The following is a 14,686-nucleotide window of genomic DNA, read 5'->3' on the forward strand; positions in this document are numbered from 1 at the left end:
TGATCGACATCCAAACAAGCTGTTGGTCGGTTTTCGCGCGAAATCTTTTTTGCCGCGAAACCTGCACGTGGAGAGAAAGTCCGAACCCCATTGGTCGACGCGAGCCTGGTTGGCTCTGATTGGTGCGAACAGCTGCCTGTCATGTGCGCGAGCACAGATTCTTCGATTGGAATTTGCGTTCATTTTCAGCGAAGAAAATCATTTTTATTCAACATTTATTCAATAAAATTGCTAAATACACAAAATTCCTGTTCATTTTCTACTTCTGTAACTTACATCAACCTTCAAATACCAAAATTTGCTATTATGGCTGAGACTGAGCTTAAAAATCCAGTACCTCTCATTATTTTCAGTTTATTTTTCATACAGGTACTTTATACATATTTATAATTAGCTATGGCACTTTGTAACTTAATTGAAACACACCCCCAATAACTTAGCAATACTTGAATTTTCCGTGAAGCCTTCATGTTTAAAAAGCTTTTCTCACGTTTTCTTGCCTACTGTGTATTTACACCAAGCAGAAGGCATTGCTAGTAGAGCGCCTATTACACAAAAGGAGAACTTCAAGATGGCGCAGGCAATATTTGAGGTGCTCGAAGGTAGTAATATTCCTTTTATTGTTGTATAACCCTAAAGACAGTCGCGCATTTGAGGATATTTTTGAGAAATATATTTTGTAGTCTTTATGGAAATCAGAAAAACATGTCTGAATCTCAGTTGGACGTTTATTATTGCAGAGAACAGCAAAACTCTGAAAGTGTATATGTAAACAACCAAGCAGATATTAAATATTTTCCCATTTTCAATCCAGCCATTTTCTGTCAGACGGAGTTTGACGCGATATTCGTTTCCCTCGCTGTCACAAGTCTACTCAGTTGTTTCAAGCTTCGATTTTAGGCCTGATGTGTTTAGGATTTCATATTAACATTGAACCCATGTACAACTTGCAATCAGGGTACAAAACCTCAGTGATTGGAGACGTAAACACAAAGAAAGCTGAACATTTTGCAGAAATGATTTTTCATTTGCACAACTAAATCTTTTTTAAACTCTGGAACCTGTTCACGATTTTCCACATCACATAACCAAAAACTTTGATATATTCTGTTGTGATTTTTGTGTGATGGACAAAGTAGTGCCTAAATGTAACTGGACTGTAATGGAAAATAATACACAGTTTTTTTTTAACATTTCTTAATAATAATAATCATAATAATCACAATAATAAAAATAAAACCCTCTGGAAAATATGGCGTACATTTGTATTCTGACCGCCTTACTCTGATACCCCTAAATAAAATGTGGTGCAACCAACTGCTTTCAGAATTGCCTGATTAATAAGTAAAGGATCAAAACTGCTGCTATATATTTCAGAACGCACATCATCTAATGAAAACAACTACTTTTGTCACAGTGACCTCATCTCTCTATGTTCCTCAGGCATGGACAACCAGACTGTGCTGGCAGTTCAGTCACTGCTGGATGGTCAAGGTGGAGTTCCTGACCCAAACAGCCAAAATGTCTCAGCGACACCGGCCATCCAGCCCATGGGTATGTGAGATCACTCACCACAGAAAACTCAAGTTTTGGTCAGGAAATGTTAAAATGTAAACAGAAAAAGACAATTTCACAGCTTTGCGGCCTCTACATCTTTTCATTTGTATGTTTTGAATTGAATTCAAAGCTGGACGGGGTTTAATTTGGATACTTATACAAACATTAATATAATCGATTCTGCAAAGTCCTGTTCACATTTACCATGTTTTCTAAATTCTAAGTAATTGAAGGTTATACAGATGCAAAAAAATAAAAAGAGGAGTGAAATTGGAAGGGAGTTGGGACACTATGTGTAAAAAAGATAATCAAACTTAAACAGATGGATGATCTGTATCAAAATGTTGAAAAAAAAAATTCTGGAAAATACCTTTCTAAATGATTGTTTTCCCCTAACTCTGCAGATTATGTTCTTTTCTTTTAAAAAGGACAGTTTGGGGTGAAATATATTGATAATGGCCTAGCAATGCAATTTTGCCATTTTAAGACTAATAAACTTAAATGTAGTAAATAACATTTAAGGAAGATATTTTAAATATCCAAAATAAAGCACAACAAATAAAATCAATAAATAAAATATAGATAAAAATAACATAACAGAAACCAGAAATAAAGTGAATTGTGAAGTGTCTGTAAACAAACTAATTTACAGACACTATAAATCATCAGAATTGATATCATTGGGTGATTAATTAATAAACTGCTTGCTGCATGGAGCTCAAGAAGGAGTTACTACAAATGTCCCATTCGATCAGGAGAACATATGCAGGAATTCACTGCTTAGAGTGATGAACCGGCTTGTATAAATTATTCTGTTTGCTCTCGTTTTCATCTGCAGTCATCCATCAAGCAGAATTTTTTTTGCCACTAATAATAACCGAACTGGTTGTTTTAATAATCCTGCAGATGACGAAGACGTTTTCCTGTGTGGGAAGTGTAAGAAACAGTTCAACTCTCTGCCTGCCTTTATGATGCACAAGAGGGAGCAGTGCCAGTCTGGCACCCCCTCCCTATCCACTGTGTCCCTGGCCTCGACCAACGCCTACGCACCAGTCCCGTCAGTTGGCTCCGTACCCCAAACTGCCGCCAACAGACAGGTGAGGACAGAGCAGTGGAAGCTGATTGATGTGTAGAGTTGCTGATGGCTCATGTGGGGTGTACTGTAACTGGAGCGATGTGTTTTGGTCAGTTGTGATCAATACTGAGCTTTGTGGCAACAGACTTTCCAGCCGAGTTCGACTTAACATAAAGAATAAGTATGTGGGAAAAGGATCTGTGATGTTGTAGGCCTGTTTCCTTTTGGTTAAGGAATATCAGTGGAAACTAAGATATTGCAGAACATACAAATGTCCCAAATCTGATTTTCTATTCACTTTGCTTGCAGTAATCCCTTCTCCTGAGCAAGTATGTACTGACAGTGAAGGGGGAACAATTCTCTTGTTGTTTTAAAAATAAACAACGCACACATATAGACACACACACACGCACATATATGTATATTTATACACCAAACAATAACCTGCCTCTCCACAACCTGGAAGCTCATGTCAGGCATCATAGCGGCCAAGATAAGCAAACACATGGATAAACACATGAGCACGGCACAGAAGGGTATCGGTGTAAATACCAGAGGAGCCAAACACCAACTCCTCGTAGACCGCACAGTTGCCTGAGACTGCAAAACCCGACACACCAACCTGTGCATGGCTTGGATCGATTACAAGAAAGCCTATGACTCAATGCCGCATACTTGGATCATTGAATGCCTAGAGATGAATAACATCAACAGGATTCTGAGAGCCTTCATTGCAAACTCGATGAGGCTGTGGAAAACCACCCTTGAAGCCAACTGCAAACCACTTGCACAAGTGTCCATCAAATGTGGCATATACCAAGGAGATGCTCTGTCCCCGCTACTGTTCTGCATAGGCCTGAACCCCCTCAGTCAAATTATCATCAAGACTGGCTATCCATGGGATAGCCAGCATCAGTCACCTTCTATACATGGATGACATCAAGCTGTACGCCAACAGTGAGCGAGACATCGACTCACTGATCCACACCACCAGGATCTACAGCACTGACATTGGGATGTCATTCGGACTAGAGAAGTGTGGTCGGCTGATCACAAAGAGGGGGAAGGTGATCCGCACAGAAGGAGTCTCACTCCCACAAGGAACAATAGCAGACATAGAGGACAGTTACAAGTACCTAGGTATACCACAAGCAAATGGCAACCTTGATGAGGTCACAAGGAAAGGAGCCACAGCTAAATACCTCCAACGAATAAGGCAAGTCCTGAGAAGCCAGCTCAATGGCAAGAACAAAATCCATGCAATAAACAGCTATGCCTTGCCAGTAATCAGATACCCTGCTGGAATAATTAGCTGGCCAAAGGAGGAGATAAAAGCCACAGATATTAAGACTAGAAAGCTACTAACCATGCATGCCTCTCTCTCTCTCTCTCTCTCTCTCCTCTCTCTCTCTCTCTCTCTCTCTCTCTCTATATATATATATATAGAGAGAGAGAGAGGCATGCATGGTTAGTAGTTTTTGAGTCTTAATATCTTAATATGCATGCCTCTATATATATATATATATATATAGAGGCATGCATTCAAATTTGGATTCTTTCAGACTGATTTATTAATAGACTTGAGATCGATTGTCTTTTTAATCAGAAAATGTTAATATTTTAATATGTTAATATTCTTTTAATATTAAAAATGAATCTGTTTTTCAATCATAACTGCAAAATACATGTTAAAATAATTTATTGTATTGTTATTTGCCATGTTCATCTTTTTCATCGGCTGCCAGTCATTTATGCTAAATGAAGGTAATAATTATTGAACAAAGAATAAAAATGAGAAGAAAACCTAGAAGTTTTAAAGTTGGTGTTTCTCTGCATATTTAATGGCACAAAAAGAAAATGGTTCTTAGCTAATCCGAGAAACTAATTATTTGGATAAGCTAATTATCAAATCTGCAACAAAATGCTAAAAACCTACTAAAGGCTTTCTGTAGTTGTTCAAATTCCTTCTATCCTGCTCTGCCATCAGGTATCCACCTATATAACAGTCCCTCCGTCTCCTCTGACTCACACTCTGGTACAAGGCAACGTGCTGGTCAGCGACGACGTCCTCATGTCGGCCATCTCTGCCTTCACCTCCATCGACCAGCCCATGGCTGCCATGCAGACGCCCATACAGGTACATCCAGGAGCGGCCGCTGCTTTGCTCCGACTGAACACATTCTTCAGATGTTTTGCTGTTATTGCAGAGCAACCTGAGCATGCACACAGCGGGGGTATCGTATCTTCAGCACCACCACCAACACCATCATCAGCAGCAGCATCAGCAGCAGGCTTCCCATCCTTTGCCCTCCAGCCAGGCACCGGCCCCTGCCCTGCCAGCTGGGCAGCCCACCCAGCAGCCTCTCTCCTCCCAGGTGCCAGTGAGCCACAGCAACTCAGTGGTGCAGGTGTACAGCATGATGCCCCACATGGCAGGCCCTGCTGCTGCCGCAGTGGCTGCTGGTGCTGGCGGTGCAGCAGAGATCCATACTTTAGGACTGCCAGCTTTTCATCCTGTTCAGGTGAGTTCCTCCACCTCTCTGATTCCTGCTGCGGTTCCCAATATCTCACACACCATTCAATTCCAGTTCCCGTGTTTATTTACTTGTTTCCTTCTCGCTGGGTGCCCGGCCAGTGCGTGGAGGGTCAGTCGTTCAGCAGCAGTCCCGTCTACAGCCCCGGGAAGCAGGGCAGCAAAGCAAAGAGCTGCAGCCACATGGGCAGCATGGCGGAGCTGAGCGACTTCGAAAAGGTTATCATACCCAAACAGCCCCGGAGCAGCAAGAAGACAACGGACGGAGCAGCAGGTGATGGCTTTACTAGAGTCACATTTTGTCTCTTAACAACTACTTTATGTATGCAAAGATAGGCAGAGTAGCCAAAATGTGGACTCAAGTAAGAGTATCACTACTTCAACATATTTTTACTCAATTAAAAGTAAAAAGTAACAATCCAAGAAATGTTTTCACTTTTTGTTTTTTTGAAATGTTTATTCAAGTACAGAGTAACTGATCAGAACATCAATTCCTTCATAGTAAAGAACTACATCAGAAAATGGACCAAAATATAAAGTTATGTAGAAATTTTGCTATTTTAAGAATCAAAGTGAAAATCAGTTTATGTGAATATAAAACTGATGGAACTTTAAGTAAAACTGCAGGTGTGTGTGGTGGTGAATGTTTATTTAAAAGTAGTGTGTTCTTCATTTTTGTGAGATTCCTTACAGTGGGTAGAGAATCCAGACATTTCACCCAATTAAGAACACAGATACTTTATAAGAAAATTAGTCAAGAGTATAAAGTACAGTAGAGTAAAAATACAAGACATAAATTGTTTCCAAACATTTAAAAAAGTTACTCAAGTAAATGTAACTAGTTGCTACAATATGGAGCACTGTTTGTTTTTCCAGGCATCAATCAAAGACGTCGATTGACTGTGAATATATATTACTGTGATTTTACTATAAAAATATTGATATCAGACCAATGAAAGGAAACATGGACAGCTACAAGAAGATATTCAGCCAAAAGCGTAAGACGAGATTAACAAATTTATACTTATCTAATTAGAAATTGTCCCAAAAATTATTGTGATATTTTTAAGTAATATATTGATAATGGCATAATACTGTAAGTTTGCCCTCTCAAAGACTAATGAACTGGAATACATTTTAATTATCCAATTAAATCACATCTACCAAAAAAACCTGAAAACAATTGAAACCATTAAGAAAATAGATTATGAAGTCTCTGTTAACAAAATTCTGAATATGAATCAGAATGGAAATGATCAAGCTCTAAATTTCTTTAGCAATTTATTGATTTATTGCTTATTGAGCTAAATTATTGTGACAGGTTTGGAAAAGGCAAAAGTTAAGTTCCCCTAACTTTTCCCTTTTTCCACAGATAAAAAAAACAATCACATGAACATTTTGTATAAAGGAACTGAATAGTAAATATTCCAATATGTGTACAAGTTACAGATAAATCACCATCTGCCTCTAATATTACTCGAATAAACAATCAACCATTCAATGTACTAATGCAAAGCAGAAGTGCCAATCAGGTTGAAAATGTCTGGACTTTGATGCTGATTATGATATATACATATATACATTGTTTATATTAGATTTATGCATTCTTTATTAATTATTTATTTGATCATTATTGGAGCCTTGCAACAAAATTTAGCTCAAAATGTAGATTTTAAATGAGAGTAAAGTCTATAATTCTAGTTCTAAGTTTCTCTCCTCAGCAGATCACCTGAAGGGAAAAGGTCCGAAGCTGAAGTGTAATTTCTGCGATAAGTTTTTCTCCAAAAATTTTGACCTCCAGCAGCACATCAGAAGGTGAGCAGCATAACGTGGACTTTACCCACCGACTGACTCCAGTGCAGATGGAGGAGAATCACCACTTGGTCTGTTTTTCTGCCTGCAGCCACACAGGAGAGAAACCGTTCCAGTGCATCGTCTGTGGGCGGGCCTTCGCCCAGAAGTCCAATGTGAAGAAACACATGCAGACTCACAAGGTGGAGTGTCTGTCTTTGTTTTTCTACAGGTGAATTTTAAGATGGACGAAGTAAATAGGTAAATGTGCAGAAAAAAAAAGATTCTACAGCAGGGGTCTCAGACTCGCGGCCCGGGGGCCAAGTGCGGCCCGCAGGACAATATTTTGTGGCCCGCACCTTAATATGAAAGTATAATATTAGTGTGGCCCGCGGAGAAAGTGGACTTCCGAGGGGCCAATCAGCCAGCTCCCGCGCGCCGTACCTTGTCGGGGCTAGGCTAAGCTACACCAGCTTCGTGCACTTCACGCTTGCAACAACAGCACGGCGTGTGATGAACAGCCAGACAGCAGTCGCCTTTGCGCTTGCCATCTATCGTACTTTCTACCACAAATGTCATGATCGAGCGCAAAAAGAACGGCGACTGTTAGCGGGCTGTTTATCGTCTATGCTGCTGTTACAGATAGAAGCGTGTGACGGAGCACCTGTAGCTGCCATGACATTCAGCTACCGGAGCTCAGTGAGGTCCCGACCGGCGCCTCTCGCTCTGGCTCGAGAGCGCGGCAGAGCGCGCTCCCAGTGAAGGCGCGCTCTGTCACAAAGCGGAAATTACGTGTTTGCGTTAAGACGTTCTCTGGGCGCAATTAGCTAGCTAAATACTTGTTTGAAACGTGAAACAAGAGCGCCACTGAGCGGAATCAATTAGATTTTGTCATACCCCAGTCATGTCTTTATCAAAGCCTGCAGTGAAGAGAAAGGTTGGTGACGAGCACAGACAATTTCAAGAAAAGTGGGAGATGCAGTATTTCTTTGTTGAGCACAGGGGCATCCCCACATGTCTTATTTGCACAGAGAAAGTTGCAGTGCACAAAGAATACAACGTTAAACGCCATTATTCAACTAAACATGCTGAGGAATGTGCAAAATACCAGGGGGATGAGAGAGCCAAGCGGGTTGCCAGTCTTAAAGCATGTCTACTGAGGCAACAAGATTTCTTCAAGAAAGCAACCAAAGAGAATATTGCAGCAGTCGAAGCTAGCTACATGGTTAGTGAGATGATTGCTAAGGCAGGGAAACCATTCACAGAAGGCGAGTTTATTAAAAGTGCATATTACAGGCTGCAAGTATTGTCTGTCCGGAAAGAAAAGTCAGTTTAGCAACATGAGCCTTTCTGCCAACACTGTGGCAGAGCGCATTTCTGACCTGTCAAGTGACATTTATCATCAACTGTGTGAGAAAGCAAAATGTTTTGATGCATACTCAGTCGCTCTTGACGAGAGCACAGACATAACAGACACTGCTCAGCTCACAATTTATGTCCGTGGTGTTGATAGCAATTTTGAAGTGACAGAGGAGCTGCTCACAGTAATTCCAATGCATGGCCAGACCACCGCTATTGAGATATTTCGTCAGCTGTGTGATGCCATTGAGAATGCCGGTTTGTCATGGAAGACGTTTGTTGGAATAACAACTGACGGCGCGCCATCAATGACAGGGAGGAAAAATGGACTGGTGGCACTTGTTCAAAGAAAACTGGAAGAGGAGGGTGTAGAGGAGGCCATTGCTCTGCACTGCATTATCCATCAGCAGGCCCTTTGCAGCAAATGCCTGAGGTGTGACAATGTGATGTCTGTTGTTGTGAATTGCGTCAACCAAATCAGATCCAGGGGCTTAAAGCACAGGAGGTTCCGTGCTTTTTTAGAGGAAATGGAGTCAGAATATGAAGATGTGCTCTATTTCACCGAGGTACGTTGGCTCAGTAGGGGAAATGTCTTGAAAAGATTTTTTGAGTTGAGAGAAGAAGTAAAAGCCTTCATGGAGAAGGATGGGAAGGCTGTTCCTGAGTTGAGAGATCACAAATGGCTCGTGGACTTAGCTTTTCTTGTTGACATCACACATGAGCTGAATGTACTGAACAAGAAGTTACAAGGCCAGGGGCAGCTCGTCAGCGCTGCCTATGAGAGCATTCTCCACAAAACTTGTGTTATGGAAAGCCCAGCTCTCTCATACAAACCTTTGCCATTTCCCAGCATGCAAGGCACTTGTGGATGCAGGCACACCATTCAGTGGTGAGAAATATGTTGATGCTATTTTGAAGCTACAGAAGGAATTTGATCACAGATTTGCAGACTTCAAGACGCACAGAGCCACTTTTCAAATTTTTGCGGACCCCTTTACCTTTGATGTGCAAGATGCCCCACCTATGCTTCAAATGGAGCTCATTGTCCTGCAATGCAACTCTGACCTCAATACCAAGTTCAGGGAGATGAGTGGAAAAGCAGACAAGCATGGGCAATTTTTGAGGGAATTGCCCCCCAACTTCCCTGAGCTTTCCCGAATGTTCAAGCGGACTATGTGCCTTTTTGGCAGCACATATTTGTGTGAAAAGTTCTTCTCCACCTTGAACTTCAATAAGTCCAAGTACAGGTCCAGACTTAGTGATGATCATCTTCAAGCCATACTGAGGGTCTCAACTGCTTCCTCTCTCAAGCCAAATGTGGTTCAGATTTGTGAGAAGAAGCGCTGTCAAGTCTCTGGCAGCAAGGAGTAGGCAACAGAAGCCATGTTCAGAAGAACCGTTCATGATTTTCACTCAATGTTCCATTCACGTTCAGGACACTTCATGTTCAGAAGAAATCATTAAAACTGTTAATGACATTTGAGGACTTTTTTTAACTTGTTTTTTGTGGAATCCCTTATGCGGCCCACCCTCACCCAGACTCTGCCTCCAGCGGCCCCCAGGTAAATTGAGTTTGAGACCCCTGTTCTACAGGGAGTCACAGTTCTTCAGCCTGGAATTTGGTTCAAAATGCTCAAATCGATTTGAGTCTCCTTAATGTTTTGTAAAATAGTTTTTTATTCTTTTATATTTTTTATATATCTTTTTTATATTTTGGTATTTTAAACCATGCAGTTAAGATCATGATAGAATTGTTTTAAATAAATGTATTTGTTTCCTCCTGTCATTCACATAATCTGAACACTTGACCGTTTGAAAAGAAAAACTGGTTTCTGAATTAAATATTGTATTTGAGTCCTAAAAATTAGAATCAACTCAAAATCACAAAACACAGATTCACATCTGTGTGAACGAGCGCCCCCTGCTGTCCTGACTGTCCAGGTGTGGCCGACAAGCGTGGCGAACACCGTGTCCCGGCTGCCCATCACGGTGAAGGTGGTTCCCGTTTCATTCTTTGAGGAAGAACGGATGGCGGAGCGGCAGAAACAAGGCGACGCGTACCGAGACCAGACTCAAGCAGAATCAGAGCCGGTCCAAACGGGTGAGCTTCATTTTCAGGACATCAGAACTAACTCCAGATTCACAGCCTGTACAGTGAGCGCACTTCCTGTTTGCAGAGGAACCAGGGGCGGAGGCAGCGACGGAGGCTGGAACCGGTCTGACAGCCAGCCGAGGGGAAGACGCCCAGGACAGTCACACTCGCGCCATGTCCGACCAGAACCAGCAGGGCGGCGCTCAAACAAAGCAGATTGTTGTGATAGACAGCTCCTACCAGTGCCAGTTCTGCACCTGCAAGTTCAAGACCTACTTCCAGCTCAAGTCTCACCTGACCCAGCACAAAGGCGAGCAGGTGAGGCAGGAGAAAATATTTTTTTATTTTTGTCCCTCACCAAATTATATAAACCTGTCGGAAATATCATGAATAAGGCTACAAACCTTTGTAAACTGCAGATCCATATTACCTATGTAGAGTCTGTTGCATTTGGAGATAATTACAGCAAATGTACAGAGGTTTTGGGAAATTAAAACCCTCGGTGTTTACTTACGGCACAGGTTGGCACCTTCTACAAGACTGGTTATTTATGTGTTTTGATAAAAGTACAAAATTGCAAACATGAACAAGGAATGCAAAGACACATATTTGTGTACAATAATCTTAACATGCTCAAAAAGGAGTAGGAAGAAGTAAGAAACTTATGAACTCCTGCTCCATAAACTCACACAGTATTTTCATATGGACCTTCATTATTAAAAAAAACAAGAAAATGACGTAGGTCAATTAATTTTATATGTGTAAAATGGCTTGTTTTTTTATTTATATTTTTTTATTGAATTAAAACAATAATAAATTTTTATATTTGACTCCAATTTAAGTCTATATTTTGAAAATCCAGTGTAAAACAACAAAAGAATTACAACCAATCTAGGCACATTTTATTGTAAAATTTAAAACTACCAAAATCTGTACATTTTTGGCACCATCACGGTTCCTTACAATGCCTTTTGGATTGATTGTTCCTGGTCACTATGGTCTGACCTATAGCTTCTAGCCAACAGTCTGACATTTCCATGGTTACCAAATATATCTATATCTATGCTGAGGGAGGTGCAGTAATGAGGGAACAAAGTTAAAAATCGTCTCTTGTTCAGAGGTTTAGGGCTTAACAAGCAGAGAGAAATGTTTTGTTTTTCTGCTCTAAGCAGCTGAAGAAATTTCATTCAAGATCACATTAAAAAGTCTAGAAATTGATTTAAAAGTGAAGAAATTTAGTTTGCTTTTTAATTTTTTGTACAAGTTCCAGTGCACATAAGTAATGGGGATTTAGCAGATTGGGACTAAAGTTGCATCAGCTATGCAGCCACTCTGACTGCTTGCTGTGTGTTTCCCTGCAGGTGTATAAGTGTGTGTTGAAGAGCTGCTCTCAGACCTTCCAGAAGCTGGACCACTTCCTGGAGCACATCCGGACGCACCAGGAGCAACTGACGTACCGCTGCCACCTCTGCAGCAAGGTCTTCCCCTCCCTGTTTGAGCTGGGAGTCCACCAGTACTCCCACTGCTTCTGCCCACAGCAGAACACACGCAAGGAGACGAGCGTGTTCAGGTCAGGACTGCCACTCCTGCAGGATGTTCCTTCTGACATATCAGCTTCAGTAAACATGTAGAAGAAATGTCTATCGATCGATCGATTGATCGATAGATATAGATAGATACATATATCTATATATATATATATATACATCTAGTTTTCTACTATATTTAAAAATTCTCTGTGTGTCACTGCAGGTGTGTGAAATGTCAGAGCAGATATTCAACCCAGGAAGCTCTGGAGCAACACCTGCTGACCGCCTCCCACAACTTCCCTTGCCCTCACTGTCAGAAGGTACGCCTCTCACCATCATGCTGCACGTATAGTAATTAAAACTACTCTTGATCTTTTATCACCAAAGTCTCACTTTTAGCTGGAAATGTCTGGATAAGCTCTGACCTGCTTGCCGTCTCTCTGTCCATCATCAGGTCTTCCCATGTGAGAGATACTTCCGGCGCCACCTGCCCACTCATGGCGTTGGAGGAAGATTTAAGTGTCAGATCTGCAAGAAGATCTTCAAAACTGAGCACTACCTCAAGCTGCACACTCGCATTCACTCAGGTCTGAAATTTAACGTTTTTTTTTTTCCAAGTCAGATCTAAAATGTACAGTTTCAGTTTGTAGTGTTAAGTCGGGGAACTTGTGTGAACTCTGAATCCAACAAAAGATGAGTTTCATTATGTTTCCAGGTGAGAAACCGTACAAGTGTTCCCTCTGTGAGGCGACATTCAACAGAAAGGACAAAGTGAAGAGACACATGCTGATCCACGAGCCTTTTAAGAAATACAAATGTCCCTTCAGGTGAGGTTCCTGAAAGAGGACGAGTGAAAAAGTTCCTAACTCCTTCCCCTGACCCGAACTATGTAATTATAGCGCAAATACTTTTTTTTTTTCTTTTTACACATTTTTGCATCTACTCTCCCTTATTTTCTTTCTCAGGACACATGTGGGCTGCACCAAAGAATTCAACAGACCAGACAAACTGAAAGCCCACATCCTGTCACATTCTGGTGAGAAAACAACGACCCATCTGTCATCTGAAGATCTCCTTAGTTTACACACACAAGCTTCTGGCACAATTCTGCCAGGATATCTGACCACTCTTCTTACCACATTGGGTTGAGTCCATTTATGGGGAACTGATTGCTTTCCAGACATTGCTTTAGTCTTTGTGGTCAAACAGCTTATCTTTGCCTCATCTGGGGTTCAAAATGCAGTCAATCTCAAAGTGTTGAGTTCATACATTTTGTATTGATCAAACATGAAGCTTGTTGACTGTGTGGTTGTGGTGGAACTTGATACGTGACATCAATGGTGGAAGCCAGTTATTGGAAAATTAGGTACAGTAACCCTCAAGCACCGAAGCTCTACATCTGCATGGTATTTAGAGGAAGCTAAGTGTGCTAAGCTTTTTCAAAGTTAGCAAAATGTTAAATGGAAAATTTTGTTCTGCAGTAGTAATTATGCAGTGTATCCATCACTGCATGACATAAAACCAAATATTAGTGCAGCTGTAAATACTTCTTTGACCTCATATTAATATTGTTTAACATAACAATATTACGGGTTTTACTATTTCAAATTTTAGATGCTTTAAGATCATTATGAATGGAATTTACTTGGCTGGATAAAGTTTGGTGAGGAAATTTGCACTTTCTAAAATTAAATTAATATCACATAATGACCATATTAAAGCCCAACTTACTTTTTTAAAATGAATTTAAAACATTTTAAGGGCTTAATTTTAGATAGATGAATTTAAGACTTAAGATTCTATGTAGATGTGCAGACACTCTGAGAAAATCTATATTACATTCAGACCCGTGCGCTCTTTATTCTTCAAAAAGTTGAGATTGTGTAAATTTTTTCCATCTGAACATATGCTAGGATTTTTTCATTTTATTTTTTTGGCATTTGCTCTTTTTGTAATCAGCTCTCCTCTCTGCCAGGTATCAAACCCTACAAGTGTATGTTCTGTCAGAAGGCGTTCAGCCGCAGGGCTCACATGCTGGAGCATCAGCAGTCCCACACAGACAACTACAGGTTTAGGTGCTCCACATGCAACAAGGGATTCACTAGGCAGAGCTACTACAGAGACCACAAATGTCCCACAGTGGAAGACAGGACAGGAGCAGAGGAGAGGACAGAGGAGAACGAGGAGGCCAATGACGCTGCAGGAGCATCGGCGGTTGAGGAGCAGGAAGGAGAGCAGAAGGGGAGGAGAAGCAGGTTCACAAGGATTTCCAAAGGCTTGCAGACTGATGGAGAGGAGGCAGAGGAAGAGGACGGCTCCGATGGAGACCAAGAGACAGCAGAAACTCAGCCGGGGGATGAAGAAGGGACTGATGGAGGCTGCCATGCTGCTATGGATACCACCGAGGGACAGGCTGAGAGAGGGCATGGTGGCATGGAAACCAGTGGAGAGTTGCTGACACAGACTGGGACCAACGCCCACAACAGTTCACAGAGGCAGCCATGTTTGTAGTCCAAACCTGCCTCTTTGTTTAAACTTTTTCCTGTACTGGGAAATGAGAACATTTGTTTTATATTAAAACAGTTACATTGTTCAGATGTTTTATAATTATTTCCCCTGGAAATTTGTATGGAACAGTGGTTCTTAAACTGGGTTTGATGGAACCCCAGGGGTTCAATGAGTCGGTCTCAGGGGTTCGGCAGAGCCTCTGCTGTGGAGGTAAAGACACAGTTGTGTAGAGTTGTGATGAC

The 14,686-nt window shown here is 41.3% G+C and overlaps 1 protein-coding gene across 2 annotated transcripts; it reads left to right on the top strand.

Annotated features, from left to right (window-relative positions):
• The first annotated feature begins 559 nt into the window (after positions 1–559).
• Positions 560–14,529, top strand: znf341 (zinc finger protein 341). Of its 2 annotated transcripts, none has more exons than XM_055048273.1 (16): positions 560–602; positions 1,444–1,554; positions 2,464–2,654; positions 4,620–4,769; positions 4,840–5,154; positions 5,268–5,439; positions 6,887–6,980; positions 7,069–7,159; positions 10,257–10,416; positions 10,493–10,725; positions 11,769–11,977; positions 12,160–12,256; positions 12,391–12,523; positions 12,652–12,763; positions 12,902–12,972; positions 13,912–14,529. In XM_055048273.1, the coding sequence occupies exons 1-16, from the start codon at positions 572–574 to the stop codon at positions 14,445–14,447; spliced, it is 2,706 nt and encodes a 901-aa protein (XP_054904248.1). In that variant the 5' UTR covers positions 560–571; the 3' UTR covers positions 14,448–14,529. The 2 variants fall into 2 exon arrangements, with proteins under 2 accessions (XP_054904248.1, XP_054904249.1); XM_055048274.1 differs by having other exon boundaries at positions 6,890–6,980.
• Positions 14,530–14,686: the final 157 nt, after the last annotated feature.

This window comes from Poeciliopsis prolifica, unplaced genomic scaffold (assembly GCF_027474105.1).
Source record: "Poeciliopsis prolifica strain line A6 unplaced genomic scaffold, Auburn_PproV2 SCAFFOLD027, whole genome shotgun sequence".
Classification (NCBI taxonomy): Eukaryota; Metazoa; Chordata; class Actinopteri; order Cyprinodontiformes; family Poeciliidae; genus Poeciliopsis; species Poeciliopsis prolifica.